Source organism: Mustela nigripes, chromosome 4 (assembly GCF_022355385.1).
Source record: "Mustela nigripes isolate SB6536 chromosome 4, MUSNIG.SB6536, whole genome shotgun sequence".
Lineage (NCBI taxonomy): Eukaryota > Metazoa > Chordata > Mammalia > Carnivora > Mustelidae > Mustela > Mustela nigripes.
In genome coordinates, this window is record NC_081560.1 from 121565163 (window position 1) to 121585828 (window position 20666).

At 36.4% G+C, this 20666-nt stretch overlaps 1 protein-coding gene across 1 annotated transcript in view; it reads right to left on the minus strand.

The window, feature by feature from the left end:
• The window catches only part of PCDH15 (protocadherin related 15), a 784172-nt gene that overhangs the window by 65324 nt on the left and 698182 nt on the right, over nt 1-20666 (minus strand). Inside the window, exon 27 of the mRNA XM_059397646.1 lies at nt 3202-3417. Within this exon, the coding sequence (XP_059253629.1) occupies nt 3202-3417 (216 nt within the window). The remainder of the gene's footprint in view (nt 1-3201; nt 3418-20666) is intronic.

A 20666-nucleotide genomic window follows, 5' to 3' on the forward strand; every position in this document is an offset into this window, starting at 1 on the left:
TTATGCTTATAATACATCTCAGTGTGACAGCGTCACAAAGGCAAGTGCCCGGTGATCACATGGGACAAATAACTCACACTCTGCGCAGCAAAGCTCTAAAGAGCTTCACCGTGTCTTGTGTCGACTGGCCACTAGCCACTGTCTGTCCTGACCGGCCTCTGGTGCAATCTCACTTCTCTTAAAAAGGAAGAAGCAGTTTAATTATCTTTTTCAGATAGCTTTGTATAGTCTTTGATACCATTCCCAAACTCAAGTGGTAGTCGAAGATTAGTTTTGAGGTGAAATTGAATATTGGTTTAGTTATGTTAAAACCCATTTCTCTGTCTTGCACTCAGAATGGCTCTTGACCCACAGAGATGTTTTAACTTCATGCATTGGTCATTTGGAAAATACTGGTTCACTGAATGATGCAGATTTTTCAAATACTGACACATTATATAGCACAATATCAAGAAAAAAAATCACATTCTTTAATATGACCACTGATCTCATGGTCTTTATGTTAATAGGAAGCTGTCAAGATCACAGTGGTGAGTGAATACAAGTTTCCAATAATCTCATTTGTGCTGTTAGTTGTTATCATTAGCAGCAAATACTGTCAGTTGTTTTCCTTAAATTGGCTGTCTCACTTTGTTCATTTCTGTTTAAATGTCTAGCAAATATTCAAGTTTGAGACACCACATTTTATCTCATTATTTTTTCCAAATAAAAGTATTCCTTAAAAACACACACACACAGTAAATTCAGCTTGCATAGAGCTTTTCCTTGAGACTACCATTATACTTCTTTTATAGAAGAAATGCTTTCCACATACTTCCCATTTCATTACAGAAAATATTGAAAAGGTGTTTAGTCAAGAGTAGAGATTTGTTAAAACTAGTAAGTTTTACTACTTATGAGTAAGGGCACTCTTTCAGGCTTTTCTCTGTGTGTGTGTGTGTGTGTGTGTGTGTGTATGACTCTGAAGGATACAATCAAAGCTGGTGCAAATATAATATCCTAAAACATCAAACAATGTCCTAACATTCTCACCAAAAGAAATTCTGAACTTACTGAACTGATTTAAGGGAATGATTTAAGGGATCCTTAGTGTTCCATGGACCGCACTTTGAGAGCTGCTAACGTATACCGTAATAGAGAACCCATTCATCCATTGAACAGCCACTAAGTGCCCACGCCACATCAGGAATTATTCTGGGCATTTGAGATACATCATGGAATAAAATAATAAAAAACAAACAAAAGAACTCTCTTCATGGAGTTTTTGCGGGGAAATATGAACATAAGTATGGTAAGTCCATTGTAAAGAGCAAACAGTAAAGAGGTGTGAACTGACACAGTAGGGCTGCATTGCTAAATAAGGCTGTCGGGGTAGGCTTCACCGTGAAATACATCCTTGCAAATATTTGGAAGAGATGAGGGAGCTAGTCAGGAACACATTTGGGGAAGAACATTTTAGACAGCGGCGTTGCCCTCCTCTAAAGCGAGGATGGGTCTGGCTGTTTGGAAAACTGCAAATTGGCCAATGTTACCGGGTCTGAATGAGTTAGATGAAGAATAGCAGAATTGAGGTCACTGGAGGCCTTCTGAGTACAGAAGGTCGTCTTCTGTAATGACTTAACTTCTCTGAAAGAATCTCTCTTATTTCTCCCCACATCTCCCTTCTCTTGACTAAAAGGATATCTGATCTCACCATAAAAAAATTGTTTTGCTGGTAAGTTTTCCACATATATATGGTTCATAAATATATCACATTATGATTACTTTGAAACAACTCTTCCTAAATGTATTTTGGGTAATTTTAAAGGTATACTTTCAAATTTCCACACAATAGTTTAAAGAGTCCAAATAAGAAACCCATAAACTTCGCATTTCTCATGTACATAGTACACAGATAATCTATACAGTTACATCTTACTTATGTTATTGCAGTATTTATTTTATCTTATTTATTTATTTATTTGACAGAGTGAGCAAGCATGAGCAGGGAACCCAACGCGGGACTCGATCCCAAGACCTGAGCTGAAGGCGGACGCTTTACCCACTGAACCACCCAAGTGCCCCCATTATTGCAGTATTTTACTTATCCTGTCTATTCTGACAGCACCTCATTGTGCGGCCATGAAACAACAGGAAGGGTAATGACAACACTGTGTACATTGGGTTTACAGATCTTAACTCTATTAAAAACCTACGTCAACTTTGAAAACTTCTCTGTCAAAGGCTTCCTGGCTCAGAATGGCCTTTGTTTATTCTAGTGCAGCTTTGCTCTGCCCACCACAGTCATGAAAGTTGGCCTTCATGATTTAGAAGAAAAACAGGGGATCTGTGATGTCTACATATATGAGAAGGTTAAACTCGTTCAGAGAACTAATGGAGGGGAGCTGTGAAGATGAAGATCTAACAAGATGGAAGCAGCAGAAGAAAAAATATACTGTATTCTGTATTCCTGTGACAAGCATTTCCAGTAATAATTGTAACTTTTCATGTTTACTAGATTAATCAAGGACCCAACAAGCCATGCTTCCAAGTTGGCAGAAATCCCATAGGACAGAAGCTTTGGTGTTGAGTATCTTGAATAAACAGTAAGATCAAACTGCCCTTGGGAACACTCTACCATGGAGATGTGGTAGAGACAAAGAAAGAGAAGAGAAAAGTGGTATTCATGGCTGAAGCCAAATATAACTGAGTCAAGGATCATTGATGCCATCACTGGGGATCTTAGGAAAAGAAGGAAACTATATCTATTGGAACATAAATTTGCACCAAAGCATTTCCTTTTGTTTTCTTAATTACAAAAGGTCTAAAAGGAAATTAAACAATAATAAAAAATTTCATACATTTTAATTTCTACAGCACAAAGCAGTGAAGCATTTTAAAATTTTAAGTAGATCCAGCCAATTCTATACTAAAAATGCTATCTACAGACCAAATGGAAATCCAGCACTTGTGGAATTGCTGTCACAGTCATACAGGAAAACATATTGGGATGTATTTCCCAATGTCAAAAAAATATACAGCCTTAAAGCTATACCTTTTATATCCTAAACTGTGGCTACTAGCAACCTGGAGGAAAATTGATCACATTTATATTCTAGAAAACCTATTTTGAATAAATGTAAAAGTTCCATGAGTCAGAGACATCAACTGCAGACTGGCAGGTGCATGCGCTTCCCCTAATCTGGAGGTCTATCTACTTACCAGGACATCTGCTTTGCCGCTCAGTCCCTGCCCATAGTTATCAGTTGCGATGACTTGGAACTTGAAGTAGGACCTTCTCATGTTGTGAAAGAGCATAGCACTTTTGATGAGCCCTGTATAAGTTTCCACCACAAATCCTTCTTTTCCCTCTTTAATGGGTGGAATGATGAGTCGGTATGCCATGGCGCTGTAATTGCCAGTATCTTTGTCCGTAGCCTAGGAGGGAAACAACACAGGGTATAAATAAGCAGTAAAAAACCACCAGTATTCAAGGGCTCATTGCTTTTGTAAGACTGATGATCTTTTGTAAGAACACAATACAACCCTCCTCAAAGTCTCTTGTTCTGGATACCGTTCTATAGTTTAACAGGCTTTGTGTCCATAGGGATGAGTGGTTATTAGAATAATAACTACCCAACTGTGAATACAAAGGACACAGACTCTGTTATAACAGAGTCCAACCTGGTGAATTAAGTGTTTTGACTGGCATGTCTGATGGGTTCAACTCTGAGCTGTGATCCAAATTGGTTTAAGGATGGGACTGATTGTTTACCTAACTATTGTCTTGTGTAAGAGGCATAGCATGTGATAGTCATTTTGATCTAACCTATTTCTGGAAGGAGAAACATAAAATAATCCACTGAAAGATCTCAAGTGATAGTAAAAGTTCAGAGCTTTTAAGCAATAAATCTATAGCTGTATATCCTAATTAGTTAATGCCATGTCATAATTACAGAAGGTTAGAATACTAATCCAGGCTCCTTTTTATTCATTCTATATCCTAATTAACCAGATTTTTTCCCAGTTGTAAGTACTTATAGTCTACATGTTAAGGTTTCTTAAAATTTAGAATTTAAAAAGGGCAATATTTGTTTAGAATGTTGTTGGTGGTGGGGTTTTCATTTTTGTTGCTCTTTTTGTTTTTTAAATGAAGCTATGAGTATAATTTATTAGTCTGTCTCCATGGCTTCAACATCAGAGACTTTTCAGAATGCCAGTCTGAGATTTATTTCATAGTGGAATATTTGGAAGAGAAATGATGGATATGAGAGTCTCAGTGAATTTATACAAGATTACATACACCTCATTCATGATACTAGATAGGAAAGTTTGATATTATTTTCATTGTTTGGTTATTCTTATTTTCACCAAAGATATTATTAAATATCATGAATTAAGCATTTTTTTAAAGATTTTATTTATTTATTTTAGAGAGAAAGAGAACATGAGTGATGTGAGGGGCAGAGGGAGAGGCAGACTCCCCCCTGAGGAGGGATCCCGACTCCAGACTTGATTCCTGGACTCCGAGATCATGACCTGAGCCTGAGCCATAGGTAGACACTACACTGACTGAGCCCCCTAGCCATGCCATATCAAGCATTTCTGATTTCCCATTATAATGCTAAGGATTCTATAAAACATCATCTTCTTTAATAAAAACTCTAAGAAATGTATTATTCCAATCACATAAATTAGTGCCATCCAACTGAACTTTCTGGGATAAAGGAAATGCTCTGTGTTCTGTCCAACACAGAAGCTACTAGCCACATACAGCTACTCAGAACTCGAAATGAGGGGAGTCAGTAATTAAAATCTGAATTCTAACTAAATTTCAATAGCCAACGGCTACATTTTAAGTGGTAAAGTTGGGATATAAATAATGATAATAGTAAATGACAGAAAATGTATATTAAGCTTTGCCATGAGCTCTACTCTCCAGCTTCAAATTCTATATACATGCCTAACCATGGAAAACATTTCAGGATAACTCTAACCACCTGGTAAACAAGGTAATTTAAAGTAAAAAAATAGATATTTCACTTTGGGATAAAACATTTCTGGAATTTTCTAAGAAGTCAAAAATCTCAGCTTTAGATGAGGATGAGCTCTAGCTACTAGCTCATCTCCATAGATGGTCTGTATGTTTCACAGAATGGCAGAGCTCAGTTTTGGCATTAGAGGGATAATAATTAGATTTTGATATTAGAGGGACAGTAATTAGATTTCAACATTAGATCACATTATCACTAAAAGGAGAAGAAGAACAAAGAAAAAATAGTTATCAAAATGTTTCCTTTTACACTTTGAACTCAGGGTTTTTATTCATTTAATAAAGGACAGCATTAAAAAAAAGCACATTTCCAACTAAAATTAAAATCAGAGTTGAATCAAGTAATCAAAGACATTTCTTTCACATACTAGGAGGAAATTTGAGACTAATGCCAAAGGGGGTCAATGATTTGGCTGAATATATCGTCCTTTAACTTACAATTAGCATGGGTGTTTCTACTGAAATAATTTTTTTTTTACTGTTAATGAAATAATAGTGAGGTATAAGAAATGTGCACAAAAATGGACAAATCTTGAGTATACAGCTCAGTTAAATTTTTCAGACTATCCACATCCATGTGGCCCTGCATCAAGAAATAAAGCATTACCAACATCCCAGGATGTCCTCTATGTCTTTCAGCCATAGCCTCTCCCCAGGAAACCACTGCATTCATTTCTAAATAAATAAACTGGTTATGCCTACTTTTACTTTATTTTTTTAAAGATTTTATTTATTTATTTGACAGACAGAAATCATAAGCAGGCAGGGAGACAGGCAGAGAGAGAGAGAGAGGGAAGCAGGTTCCCTGCTGAGCAGAGAGCCCGATTTGGGGCTCGATCCCAGGACCCTGGGATCATGACCTGAGCTGAAAGCAGAGGATTTAACCCACTAAGCCACACAGGCACTTTACTTTAAAGACTTTATTTGTCAGAGACAGAGAGAGAGAGAACACAAGCAAATGGAGGGGCAGAAGGAAAGGGAGAAGCAGGCCTCCTCACTGAGCATGGAGCCCAGTCAATGCAAGACTGGGATCATGACCTGAGCCAAAGGCAGACGCTTAACTGAGTCACCCAGGCATTCCTAGTAATGCCTATTTTTAAACTTTATGTTGATGGGATCAGACCATATCTTCTCTTTTCTGTCTGAATTCTTTTACTCAATTATGTGTTATGGGATTCTAAATCTTTGTATTTTTAAAATTTTATAGGCATTTTAAATCATTTTATTTCATCTATCCTATAATACCATGAGACACTTACTCTTATTCTGTATTTTACCTGCAAAGAACCTGAGACTTAGCTCTCTCTATGCTTCAGGATTTGAATTCTGGTCATTCCAATTCTAGGATCTAAGTCCAACTGGACACATCATCCCCTCTCCCCACTCCCAAGTATTTACAACCAACATTCTGGCCTGTAATTTTCTTCCTTTTTTCTTTTTCTTTTTTTTTTTTTTTTTAAGATTTTATCTAATTGTTTGACAGAGAGAAAAAGATCAAAATCAGGGGGAGGGGCAGAAGGAGAGGGAGAGCAGAGGGAGATGCAGACTCCCCAGTGAGTAGGAAGCCCACATTTGACTTGATCCCAGGACCTTGGGATCATGACCTGAGCCAAAGGCAGAGAGATGCTTAACTGACTGAGCCACACAGGTACCACCAGGCCTGTCTTTTTCAAAAAGTTTTTAAATTTTTATAATTTGAGTATAGTTGAGTATAGTTGATACACAATGTTATGTTAGTTTCAAGCATACAACATAGTGATTCAGTATCTCTGTACATCGTGATATGCTCTGTACAAGTGTACGGACCATCTTTCACCATATAGTTCCACTGCAGTATCACTCCTTATCCCCATGACTTCTTCATTCCCTAACTAGAACCTCTGGCCCCCACTACCCTTCACACATCTGCCCCACCTCCTCACCTGGGGCCCCTCTGGAAATCATCAGTTTGTTTTCTGTATTTATAGGTCTCATTCCGCTTTTTGTGTGTGTGTGTGTTTTTTTTTTTTTTTTTTAGGTTCTACATCTGAGTGAAATCATTTGGTATTTGTCTGTCTCAAACAAACTTTTGTATTTTAAAATAAACCCCTGTACCACAACACAATCACATTTAGAGAAGAATGACAGTTGTAATAAAATCACCGTGACTGCTTGGTATATTTATGTTTCTTTGCACAGTTCTTACTGATGAACTTCAGATTTCAATAAACAAGGAATTTTACTTTCTAACATCCCTAACTTACTAAATTAAGAGAACCACAAGGTAGCCATATTTTATATAATCTTAACAGGTTAAGGTGCATTTTAAAGCACACCTAGGCAGGAGGGAAGGAAGGTTTGAGAAACAGGTTGACTGAACTAAAGCCATTTTGGCTTTAGGCTGACCCTTAACCTAAAGTCAGGTCATATGTTTAAAAAAAAAAAAAAAAAGGCAGGTGGTAAAAAGAATCAGAAGATCCAACTCATGGAAGATTACCAGATCCCACTCCCTCTGGCAGTAAAAGCCACAAAGGCTGGACATTCTTAAAATTATTCTTTGTGGGTAATTCCACAACCCCAATGATGAGGGAGCAGACTACTGGCTGAGAACAAAGCGCATGGGGACACCTGCAAACTCCCACCACCCCCACCACTCCAGGGTGGGAAATGTGTAATATTCTTCCAGGAAGCGCCCAACTATCTTTATGTTAATGCCTTGCTAGAGGGATTAAACAATCTTAACTTGACAATGGCAAGACCTCCAGTATTTTGTAGCTCCTCTTTAGTATAGGAATGGGCTTTGGAAAACCTCCCTTTTCCTTACCTCCCCCAGCAACCAAGTATATAAATCAGCCATTCCTTACTCTTACAATGCAGCTCTTTCTGTCGAGAGATCCTGTCCCCATCCTTCAATAAAACCACCATTTTGAACCAAAGACGTCTCAAGCATTCTTACTTAGCCATTGGCTCCAGACCCCACCCCAATGAACCTCACTTGCCTTCCAAAGTCACATCACCAAGACAATGAGAAAATGAACTGTAACATAGTAGTAAAGTCCAAAGTTAAAGAGTAAGACCCTCCCTATAGGATTAGCTAATTAAAACAAACAAGCAAACAAAACTTATAAAACCCTTCATTAGGGGCAAACAGGGGTCCTCTTCCCCATCTGGAAGGAAATGATGTGAGAAACAAAGGCAGAAGAAAAATTGTTAAATTTCCTTACTACCTAGAGTCCATTGACAAGTCCTTGAAACAGGCAGAGTGACCTTCCTCTAGGGACTCAGCTGCCTTAATGTTAATACTTTGCTAAGGGCAAAAGGCAATCCTTGTGTGACCCCCCCCCCAACCCCACCCAACCCCTCCCAAGGATTTTTCATAGTACACTGGGTAACAAATGAGATACAGGGTCTTAAATAAATCATGTTTACTGGATATTTTCCCCCAAATATAAAATTGCTATCATATGTACATTTTCAATAATGATTCCACTCTGAATTTCTATTTCTTTGAATGGCCTTAATCCTCTTTGAATCTCAAAGATCTCATTTCAGAAAACAGGCACTGATGATGGTACCAGGATCACTGACATTCTTTCAAATCTACCCTCCTTCTCCCAAATGCAGGTAGCTGAATATAGCAAGTCAAACACTGAATGATAAACATGCCAATAGACACTACACTTAGAAGCAACTTAAAAGATTTTCAAGTTCAATTTTGAATCTATTCAATTTTCAGCAAACACATGATTTAAGACAGAAACCTGTATAAAAGATGTGACTGATCAGTGCCTGGTATGAACATTAGAACTGTGCACTATGAACAACCAGATGTTCCTTTATGAAATTAATTAAAAGACATGATATATTTAAATATACACCAAAAATACTGATAACAAAATTAAGAACACAATTTTAAATCTGGTTACAGATGTGAAAAGTGAGTGTTTCAGCACAGACTGTACTGTAACTGCTTCCTACTTTTAATAATTTTAAATTCATTTTTTTGTGTTATGTTTTAGATACATACTCAAAAATTGGGTATGATTCAAAAAATATTTGTAATCACTCAGAATTTCAGCTTTCCTTATTTGTAAAATGAAAAAAATATATTGCTCAACAGCATTATTTTCAAGAAAAAAATATATATACATATGTGAAATATGGCCAAGTATAACTATTATAATTTGTAACCATAATATTCCAAAATTTTAATTTTTACATCTAATGATATTTACCAATAATATGCAATTTAAAACACAAAATTAATTTAAATTTATTACTCCAGGCACATTATCAAAAGATTGTAACTTCCTTTTTCTTTAAGATTTTATTTATTTGACAGAGAGAGAGAGCACAAGCAGGGGAGCAGCAAAAGGAGAGGGAGAAGCAGGATCCCCGCTGAGCAGTGAACCCAATGAGGGGTTTAATCCTGGGATTCAAGGATGACCTGAGCCAAAGGCAGACGCTTCACCCACTGAGCCATCCAACTGCCCCAAATTGTTAATTTCCTTAAAATAATCCATTAAACAGTTTTTTCAAGATGCATGTACTTTGCTCTCCTCTTTCTGTTTTCTTTTCCACTTCTCTTTATTGCTACCAGACCATCTGAGTCAAGCTTGTAAAACCTCTTCCTCAACTGAAATCCATGCATTTATATGCAGTACATGCTCTATACTCCCTTGTTGCTGAATGTAATGAAGCTTCTCCTATTTTGACATTCTCCTCCTCTGTGAATTTCAGTGTTCCCGGAGATGACACAATCAACAACCCACATTCAAATTTTTAGGCCTGAAAACTGCCATTGATCTTTGACCTGCCTCACCACATCGATTTTATCCCATAACCACATGCTCATCTTCTGACTTACGGAGATACTTCCTCTAAGGAAACGCTCCATCTCTGGAAGTGTAAACTTCTAATGTATACATTTCCGACTGCAAGGTCCCATCACTTTCTTATTCAGTGAAAATCTCTTTGGTACCAGGGAATTTTCAGTCCCACAAATGCCCTCTCTGTTCTCATTACTTCGGAGCTATGCCCTTTCTATCCTCATCATGGATGTCACAGTGGTCACACTGCTCTCATTGCTTTGTCCTTCCACAATACCTGGAACTTTCTCCTCTAGAGCCAACGTAACTGTCAACTGGGGACTGGGGAATAATGAAGGAGAGAGTCTGGTGCCTCACACAGTACATCAGGTCATCTTTCCTGCTGAATACGTTTTATTGTTATTAAATTTTATAAGTCAAGGAATGAAGACACAGAGAGATTAGTCACTTTCTCATCCTCACAAAGATTGCTGATAGCACAGGTGGGGAGGTCTTTCTCTGAAACCTATACTGAAACTGTTATATTCAATATGTCACACTAAGTACCAGGACTGGGACTCCAGGGAACATAACAGTAAGAGCCGTAAAAAGATCCCAAGAACTCCTCCAAGACAAGTCATGAAGATGGAGAGAAAATAATAAATATGCAAACCAAAAACCAAGTGATGGCAGAAATACAAACCTTCATGCTGATGGTAGCTCCACTTAGAGGGCATTTTGCTGATCTAGGTGAAACTCAAGAGTCTATCCATGAGGTTGTGAATGGCTCAGAGAATGGGAATCAAGACCCAAGCCCCACTTGTGGAAATGAGTCTAGTAAGATTACCCTTCCCAGAATACTCACTTCTCATTTTAAGAGCAGTTGGGAAATTCATCTCTCCTTTCCAGCCACCATTGCTACCACCACCCTAGAACTACAAACCAAACCACTGGCTTCACCTTTAATGCTGAGTGCAATGAGGGGAAAATTTCCTTGGGAATTAGTCCAACCAACACAAGCCCTCATCATAGTCTGCAGTCTTCATTCACACACTATCAATTGCTCAGTTCTAGGAGAAATCATAATAATTTGAATTTATGACTTTGTAAATCCAGTGGTCCTAAATTCTACTGAATGAACAGAAAAACCACAGCTGAGAATTTGAGAAAAGTGATCTTTAACTGCTAATAGCCTAGCTTCCTCACAGAAGTAGGTGCTTTTTAAAAACAGTCCCCTCTAACCTATACCTCAAATAATTCTAACAATTAAGTTCCAAGAAAACTAAACAGAGTAAAAATAATCCTCAAAATGAACAAGCAACAGAATGTTATAAGAACTTGTTGAAAAAAAAGCAGTCATACCCACAAATGGAATTAGAAGGTACAGAGAATAAAGCAAAGATGTTCAATGTTTCAGTAAATAGAGTCTTAAAGAAAAAAGAATGAGAATAGAATATAAATAAAAAGAAACTTTTAGAAATGATGAAATAATAATTGAAATGAAAAACCCAGAGATGAAGCAACTTAGGCATCGCTGATGAGAGAATTAGTGAACTGAATGACAGGGACAGAAAAATGTGATGCAGAATGCCCTACAAAGCGACAAAGACCAAAAATCTAAAAGCAAGTGTGAGACAAAGCATTGAGAGCCATCAAATTTAGGAAACATCTAATCAAAGAGTCAAGAAGAGAGGATAGAGTTTCCCAGGACTGATAAAGACAGCTATCAACAGATATAAGAAGCCCAATAACTTACCAACAGAATAAATACAAAGTGATCTACCCAGAACATGCAACACCCCACCCCCAACAGAAAGGGGAGTCATAGGAGGTCTTAGCACACTCAGAGAGTGACACGGAAAGGCGCCATGGAAAGTTCTGAATTGTGTACCTTAAGTGAAGGGCGAGTGATTCCAGGGGAAGACCTAAGATTTAGGAAAATGTGAAAAAGCAAAGAAAGGATTAGGTGGCTGAATATCTCTATAATACAATAATTGTTTTGTTGTGTGTGGCCAAAAAAAAAAAAAAAAAAAAAAGTAAAATATCCAAAAGAAATAATATATAAAATTCAATGGGGGGATTTAATTTAAATGTCCTAAGATTCTAAATAATATTTAGGATGGAAGGTATATTGGTATTTTAAAGTACATGTATTTTAAAGTTTCTAAGGTAACCCTTATTAAATAAAGTAGAGTACATAACTTTACAAATACACAAAGGATACATGCATGGGGCAAGGAAAAATTATCCATCCAAAAGAAAACAAAAAGGAGAGAAAAAATATAGAAAACTGAGAAAAACTAAACAGGATAAGGGAAAGCCAAAACAAAATGATAGAAGGTAAAATCTATTATATCCTCAATTAGAACATATGTAATTCAATCTTCTACTTAAAAGACCAGGTTAATCACACTGGAAAGAATATACTCTACTCCAATGTACAATATATCATCCCTAAAAGAAGAAAGTGATTGGAAACATAAGTCAACATTCATTTATATTTTAATGTAGAACATATTTAATTTCATATGGAAATTTACCTTTCTGGATTTTGGGGAGAAGTGAAGAAAGAACTGGTATTTTAAAATTAGCTAACAATCTTAGAAGTCAGTCTTGATGCACTCTGTGAAACTAGGAATGTGTTTGAAAGGAAATTATTTGCCAAAGATTTCACTAATGAGCTTAGGTGTAAATAAAGCAAAACAGCTAAGCAGTTTTTTTTTAAATAAATAAACTATTATGAATATTTCCTAAAAATGGGGGAAGTTCCTAATGATATTCTAAAAAAGGGAAAAATAAGTAAAATTAATTGCATCATTTTTAGGTAGAAATAAGGTAACATCTAAACAAACTTGGTTAAACTAACACCTAAAAATGAAAACTGGCTCATCAAGAAAACTGTAACTGAATCAAATTTGCTAAAGAATCAATGTCACTTTACTATTTTCATCAGCTTCTTTAAAATAAAAAATGTACCCTGGGCTCCGGGTGGTCATTATTATCTGGAAGAGGGAACCCTTGAAGATTTGATTTGTAGACTTCAGGGAGTTTCTGTTAGTGAGCAAAATCTGGGAAGTTATGTCTAGAGTTGTTTTAAAAGAATGAAAATCAGAAATGAATATTGTAATTATACCTGCTGTAATTATATTTCTAAATGAAAGCTAAGACACGGGAAACCACTCATGCATTTCTAAGACCTCATCTGGAAATCTTAATGCACACAGGTGCCCAATATTAAGAGAAAATCACCAAATAATTGCCTTTATCATACAGGGGTGTAGGTGAGCCCATTAATTTTGTAGCAGCCTAAGTAACTGTTCCCCTCTGTTGCCTAAATGAATACTATGAATACAGAAATATTAGTGGAATAATTAGCGATGTCCTAAGAACTTCCAAAGCCCATTAAAGTCCAATAATGCTAACTTTTAACTTCAACTTTTCAATTAGATCCCATTTTAACATTTAACAGCGCCAAAGGCTCACTTTTCCTGAAATAGGTGGAGGTATTTTTATAATGTCAAGGTAAAAATACTCAAATCCTACATTTTCATCTACTAAGGTCGATATGTCAAGCTGTATTTGCAGGGGGCAAAAAGAACATCTGCTGTAGATCTCTTCAACTTCTTAAACTTGACTCTTGTATTTGTAGGAACTACAAAGAAACCTTCATTTTAAAGCACTTAAAAACAATACATTTGTCCAACATATGATAAAATATGAATGAGAAAATGAAAATGTCAGGTAGACTGGTATATTTAAAAGGCTATTCAAGATCTATGCAAAAGGAAAAAGAAATCCTATTAAAAAAAAAAAAGAGGAGAGACATTTTAAATAAATAAGAAAGCTTAGTGTTTCATTTACCAGGATGTCAAAAAAGTGATCACAGTCCAACAATTCAGAATTTCAATATGCGCACTGTTTATATAGTTAAGTAAAAGTCTAACTTAATTCAGAGGTATTCTAATGAGTAAAATACAGTTTATTGCAGAAATGATGATTTAATAATGGTATGCTGACAAGTGCAACACTGTTTGAATTACAAAGACCTTTCCAGGAGTTTTACTTTTGTTTTATTATAGTTAGAATTTGGCAAGGTTTACTCTTAAAGAGTGGTGCCAAATATCATGAGATAATACTCATTTGAAAAATTAAAGAAAGAAACCAAAGAAGAGGAAACTCTTCCTTTTATCATTTTTACAGTTATATACTGAAATATGTTTTATTACGGAAGGCATGAGATTCAAACATTGGAAAGACTTACATTTATGTGATAAACTCAACATTTTTTTAAGTGCTATTTTCCTTTCCTTGTAAATTCTCTGGAAAATAAATATTACCTAAAAAAAATTGCTTTGTTCTTTTCCTCACTATTGCTACTATCATGACTGACCATATATCCCTCAATGATGCTTTGGAATGAACTCTGAAACATCAGCTCTATCTTTTAATACATGTAGAAAAGCAAGAAATTGTACTTCCTTCAACAGAAGCCGTAAGAACCAAAAACATCTAAATCTGAGCCTTCTTTTTGAGAGAGGAAAACTGCCTTTAATGTTGCTTCTGAATCCCAAAATGTTCAGGATTTTTAGGGAACACTAACTTATTATTGAAATGTTTAAGAAATCTGTGCCTTTGCAGTAATTCTGTTCTTATGAATAAAATCCTTCAGCATCCAAAACAAATTAAATGATACACTCATTATTTCTAACCCGGTGTTCTTCTTCAATTACATTAAATCCAGTCAATCCAAACCAAATACTTCTCAGTCTTCCCCCCACCCCACTCTAGTCCCTCTCCAGGCTACCACGCTTGTCCCTCTGGCTCTAGTTCCCCTGCCCCGCACACTCCATGCCCCCCTACACAGGACCTGAGCCAAGTATCTCAGCATCCCTCATCTCCACACCAGCCTCCTGAATTCCAGTCTGTCATCAAGCCTTCCTTCCATGTTGGACGTGGGTAATACTCCTCAGCTCAGAGACTATCTATCTAGCAGATGCTGCCCAACGCAGGCTCTGTGTCTCATTTTTCACTCCAGCAACAGCTAAAAGCGAACAAGAACCCCCAAGTGCCAGAGGGACATTCACACAAGTCCATGAAATATTCATTCTGATTCTAGTTTTCCATTCCAACTTCTTAACCTACATTTAACTCTACTTATATTCTCCCCAAACCACATTACCTAGCATCTTTCCTGAATGATCTATGTTGTTTTAGGATTCCAATCCTTTGCTTACACAGTTTCTTCTAATTTAAAAAGTATCTTGTGTGCTAGGCCAGATGATGTTCCCTCCTGGACTGTATTTGGGGGCACATGCACACATGCACACAGAATATAAATAGTATTGAGCAACACAGTCAACCCTCAGCTTAAATGACTAGTTTCTTGAAGGCAGTCCTGACTTCCCTAGGTGCAATGTTATTCCCACCTGTGTGATCCTGGTACTGTATCTTATGTATTTTTTACTATATCATTTACCTTGGCATATTATAATATGTATGTGTCTCCATTACATATAGAAGTTGTTTCTTAATTTTCATATTCTTATATATATATTGTGTCTGTTGGTTTCCAGATTGATTACTCAAATCTACTTAAAAATGAGAATTAAAATTTAAACTAGGATATATAACATGACTTAAAAAAATGCTCTTGAGTACAAACATATTTTTAAGCTTACTTTTGTTCCCATCACTAGAATAGTTAAGACAGGATATCCTTCATGTGTTGAATAATTTGGACCACCTTGCTTCATACAAAGATTTATGTATCTTTTCATGTAAACATCCTCATATGTATTTTTATAATTTTAAAACAGAGTTAATGTTAAAAGAAAAAATAATGGCATTTTCATTACTGCAGAAAGGTTTAGAATATGAATAATGTATAAGAAGCCTACTTATTCTTCAATTATTAAGTTTAAGAGAAAATCAGGGGGACTGGATAGCAGGACATTTGCAAATTAAATCCAAATGTTGAATCCTCTTTGCATTCTCTCTGATGATGTTTGATTGCCCATCTCAGAAGAAAACAACAGGCACAAACAAAAACCTTTACTACAAAAAGACAAGCCTTTATCACCACTTTTTAAAAGAGTATGTCAAAGGAAAATAGAATTCAATTTATAAACTTTTTACTTTGGAAAATAAATGGAGAACTTTCAAAAATATATTGAATATGAAGTACTAGGAGGGAACTAATGATTAGTAAAAGAAAAGCCTTAAGGACCATTAAAGTGACACTAATTATAAAGAAGTCTGTATTTACAGATTGTAATGGTGCTATTTACACATGGGACAATAAAATGTGTCTCTTTGAATATATATGAATTGCAACATTTTAATATAAACCACACAACACATTCAACAAAAAAAGTTGCTCTCTGCAATGTCCCTCACTTAAATTGGAGGTATTTTAGAAACATTCCTTCTTTCTATATATATGCATATATATACAATATACATATACGTGTAAATACATATATACACATATGCTTATTTTTTCATTTTGTAACAGTATTTTATGTTGTACACCTAACAAGTTAGCTAAGAAGAAACAGCTGTAACAAACTAAAATTCCTGTTACTATTATTTTTTGTTGGATTAAATTCTCAAAAGAATTGTCCCCAAAACAATATGCTATAAAGTGGAGTGGCCAACATTACAATTCAGTCTTAAGATAATATGATAAAATATTAGCATTGCCAATTGCTGATTTTTAGAAATATTTTTATTTTTCTATTTTTATTTTTAATTTATTCTTAATTTTATTTATTTATTTCTCAGAGAGAGAGAGCACAAGCAGGGGGAGCAGCAGGCAGAGGGAGAAGCAGACTCCCTGCTAAGCAGGGAGCCCAATGTGGGCTTGATCCCAGGAGCCCAGGATTGTGACCTGATGAAAAGTCAGAGGCTTAACCAACTGAGCCATCCAGGCATCCCCAATATTTTTATATTTTGAGAGGCACAGATGGGGCTGTAATAATTTATGAATCCGTTTTTGCGAAATTGCTTACATACTTTTATCACTATTTTTTTCCCATTAAATAGATACCTAAATCATTCTTTATTAATTCCTAAATCATTTCCATCTAACTATTCCTGCCCTGTGTTATTTATAAAGATGAAAAGTTATAGCAACCTAAGTGGCCAACCGTTTTTTATAATGTGTCTGATATATAAACTATTTGACTACTTCTTGCTTATTACAGAAACATCAGGAAATAAATATTGGCAGAGAAATATCAAAAAACCAATAATGGTATCAATTTATAGCTATTATTCATGTTTACATAGGACCTTTTATATTTACTATATATACATATATACATATCTTTTTTATTCTGTAACCAGGATCATAAAATCTCTATGACTTTATAACCTATTATTATTAATCATCAACTAGTCATATAAAATTTTGTTTATTTCAACAAAATGTATATTATAATAGTAAGACTAGGGTTTAAAAATTATAATAAACAAGTAATACCAATTTAAAAAACAGACATTTTTAAAGGATAGACAAAATTTATAAATTGTTGTAAAACCAGCCCACGATACACCAGCATTATCAAGGCTCTAAAGATAGTTACTAGATTCTATACCTTGGCTATTATAAATAATGTTTCAATAAACAAAATGTGCCTGTGTTTTTTTGAATTAGTGCTTTTGTTTTCTTTGTGTAAATATCCAGTTGTTAGGGTAGCTCTATTTTTCATTTTTAATAATTCTTTTTTTTTTTAAGTGTAGTTCTATTTTTATTTTTTAAGGGGCCTTCATATGTTTTCCAGAATAGCTGTACCAGTTTGCATTCCCACCAATAGTGCATGAGGGTTGCTTTTTCTCTGCATTGTCACCAACACTTGTCATTTCTTGTCTTTTTTATTTTAGCCATCCTGGTGTGAGCTGGTTATCTCATTGTGGTTTTGATTTGCATTTCCCTGATGATGAGTGATGTCTAGCATCTTTTCATGAATCTGTTGACCACCCATCTATATGTTGATAGACAAATGGATAAGGAAGATGTGATATCTGAGAGGGTGGGTGTGGGTGTGCTCTGCCTGTGGGAGATTGCACTGTTCAGAGGAATTTGCATAGGGGGAGTCTGTATGTCCTGGACCACCCAGTGGGGAGCAGACTGAGGCTCCTCTCTGAGGTGGAGGGCTGGGTTCAGTTTGCTTTCCACTAAACCTCAGAAAAGCTGCAAAAAGCCGCCAAAGAACAAAAACCTCCAGAGTCCAAAAGCCTGAAAAACTGGTTTCCAAGGTGCCTGGGTGGCTCAGTGAGTTAAGCCTCTGCCTTTGGCTCAGGTCATGATCTCAGGGTCATTGGGCTCTCTGCTCAGTGGGGAGCCTGCTTCCCCCTCTCTCTCTGCCTGACTCCACCTACTTGTGATCTCTGTCTGTTGAATAAATAAAAAAAGAATCTTAAAAAAACAAAACAAAACAAAAAACCCCACAACCATTTCCACAGAACCCAGCCCCTTGATAGAGGGCAGGATGACTGAACCCAAGATCGACTGACTGAAAAACAACAGGGCAGGCCCCTCCTCCAAAAGACAAGCCAAACAAACAAGAGGCAAGCACCACAGGGTCCCCATAAACCTGTGAAACCCCAACATCAATGAAAACAACATATTAAGCTCCCGGTATTGCCCCAAATTTCATAGATAAAACTTTTCTTCTTTTTTTAAAATTTGTTTTCACGATTCTTGTTCTTTTTTTTTTTTTGACCTAACTACCATTACAAATAGATATATATTTTTTAAAGATTTTATTTATTTATCTGACAGAGAGAGTATAACAAGTAGGCAGAGAGGCAGGCAGAGAAAGTGGGGGAAGCAGGCTCCTAGCTGAGCAGAGACTTGATGTTGGGCTTGATCCCAGGACCCTGAGATCATGACCTGAGCCAAAGGCAGAGGCTTAACCTACTGAGCCACCCAGGTGCCCCAAACTAGGTATTTAATACAACATATTCTATAGTAACTTTTAAAATTGAACTTTTTTCATACATATACCTTTGTTTCTTTTTTTTTTTTAAGTATATATAGACATAAGCTTCAAAGTAGTCCTTTTCCCCTGTTCAATACTACCCATATATATAAACCAGTTTTAATCTCCCTGTATCTCTGGAAAGTTGAGTCCTTTAACAAAGATATCATGATACACCCAGGAAGAACCAAAATAACCTTCCTCGCCCACATCGAGGATTTATAACCACACACCCATCGTATTCTTCTGTCAGTGTTTCTGTTTATTTCTTTTTTTTCTGGTACTATATAAATCTTCTTTTGGGGGTTCATTTTCTTTTTCTTTTTTTTTCTTTTACTTTTGTCAGTATTTTTGTTTGTTCGTTTTTGTTTTTGTACCTTATAAATCTCACTTTAGGGGCTCATTTTAGCTCGGTTTTTTCTTTCATTTATCTCTTTCTTTTTTCTATTTGGTGGTGGCTTCTGATTGCTCTGAAACTTTCCAGGGTGCACCTTGCTTGAACTGTGGTTGATATATTCAGCTACACATCCCCTCAACCACCTCTCACCAAAATGACCAGGAGGAGGAACACTCAAAAGAGGAAAAATTCAGAGACTGTGACCTCTGTCACAGAACTATTGGATATGGACATAAATAATATGTTGGAGAAGACCATTAGTGACAACACAGAATCTCTAAGGGCAGAAGTGAGAGCTGACCTGGCAGAAGTCAGGTCAATGCCATCAATGAGATCCAATCTAATCTAAATACTCTAACAGCCAGGGTAACCAAGGCGGAAGAGTGAATAAGTGATAAACTGATAGAAAAAGAATGATCAGGAGGAGACCTGGAACAAATAGCTTAGAAGCCACAAAACAGAATTAGGGAAATAAACGACACCATGAAATTTTCCAGTGTCAGAATTATTGCGATCCCTGAGGGGGTAGAGAAAGAGAGAGGTCTAGAAGATATAGGTGAATAAATCCTAGATGAAAATTTCCCTCATCTGGGGAATAAAACAAGTGTTTGTGTCCAAGAGGTAGAGAGGATTACCACCCCTCCCCAGGTCAACGAGAGTAAAAAGACCACCAGGCACATGGGTGTGAAATTCATGAGTCATAAATTCAGAAACGGTATCTTAAGGGCAGCTGGGGGATGAGATTCCTTACGTACAGAGGGAGGACCATCAGAATAATGTCAGACCTTTCTACAGAAACTTGGCAAGCCAGAAAGGGCTAGCAAGACATCTAAATGAGAAGAACATGCAGCCAAGAATACTTTATCCAGCAAGGCTGACATTCAGAATGGAGAGATAAAGAGCTTCCAAGACTGGCAAGGTTTAAAAAATTATGTGGTCACCAAACTGGCACTACAAGAATTATTGGGGGGGGGGGGGGTTCTATAAAAGAAGAAAGAACCCAAGAGTGACATAGAACAGAAAGTTACAGAGACACTCTATAGAAAAAAGGACGTCACAGGCAACAGGATAACAATAAAAAGTTATCTCTCAATAATCACTGTCAAAATGAATGGCCTTAATGTTCCCATAAAATGACTCAGGGTTGCAGACTGGATAAAAATGACAGGACCTGTTCATATGCTGTTTACAAGAGACCCATTTGGAACCTAAAGATACATCCAGACTGGGGCGCCTGGGTGCCGCAGTTGTTAAGTGTTTGCCTTCAGCTCAGGTCATGATCTCAGGTTCCTGGGATTGAGCCCTACATCAGCCTGCCTGCTCAGCAGGAAGCCTGCTTCTCCCTCTCCTTTTGCCCCTGCTTATGTTCCCTCTCTCTCTGTGTCTCTGTCAAATAAATAAATAAAATCTTTTTATTTATGTGTTTATTTTAAATTTTTAAAAGATTTTATTTCTTTATTTGAGAG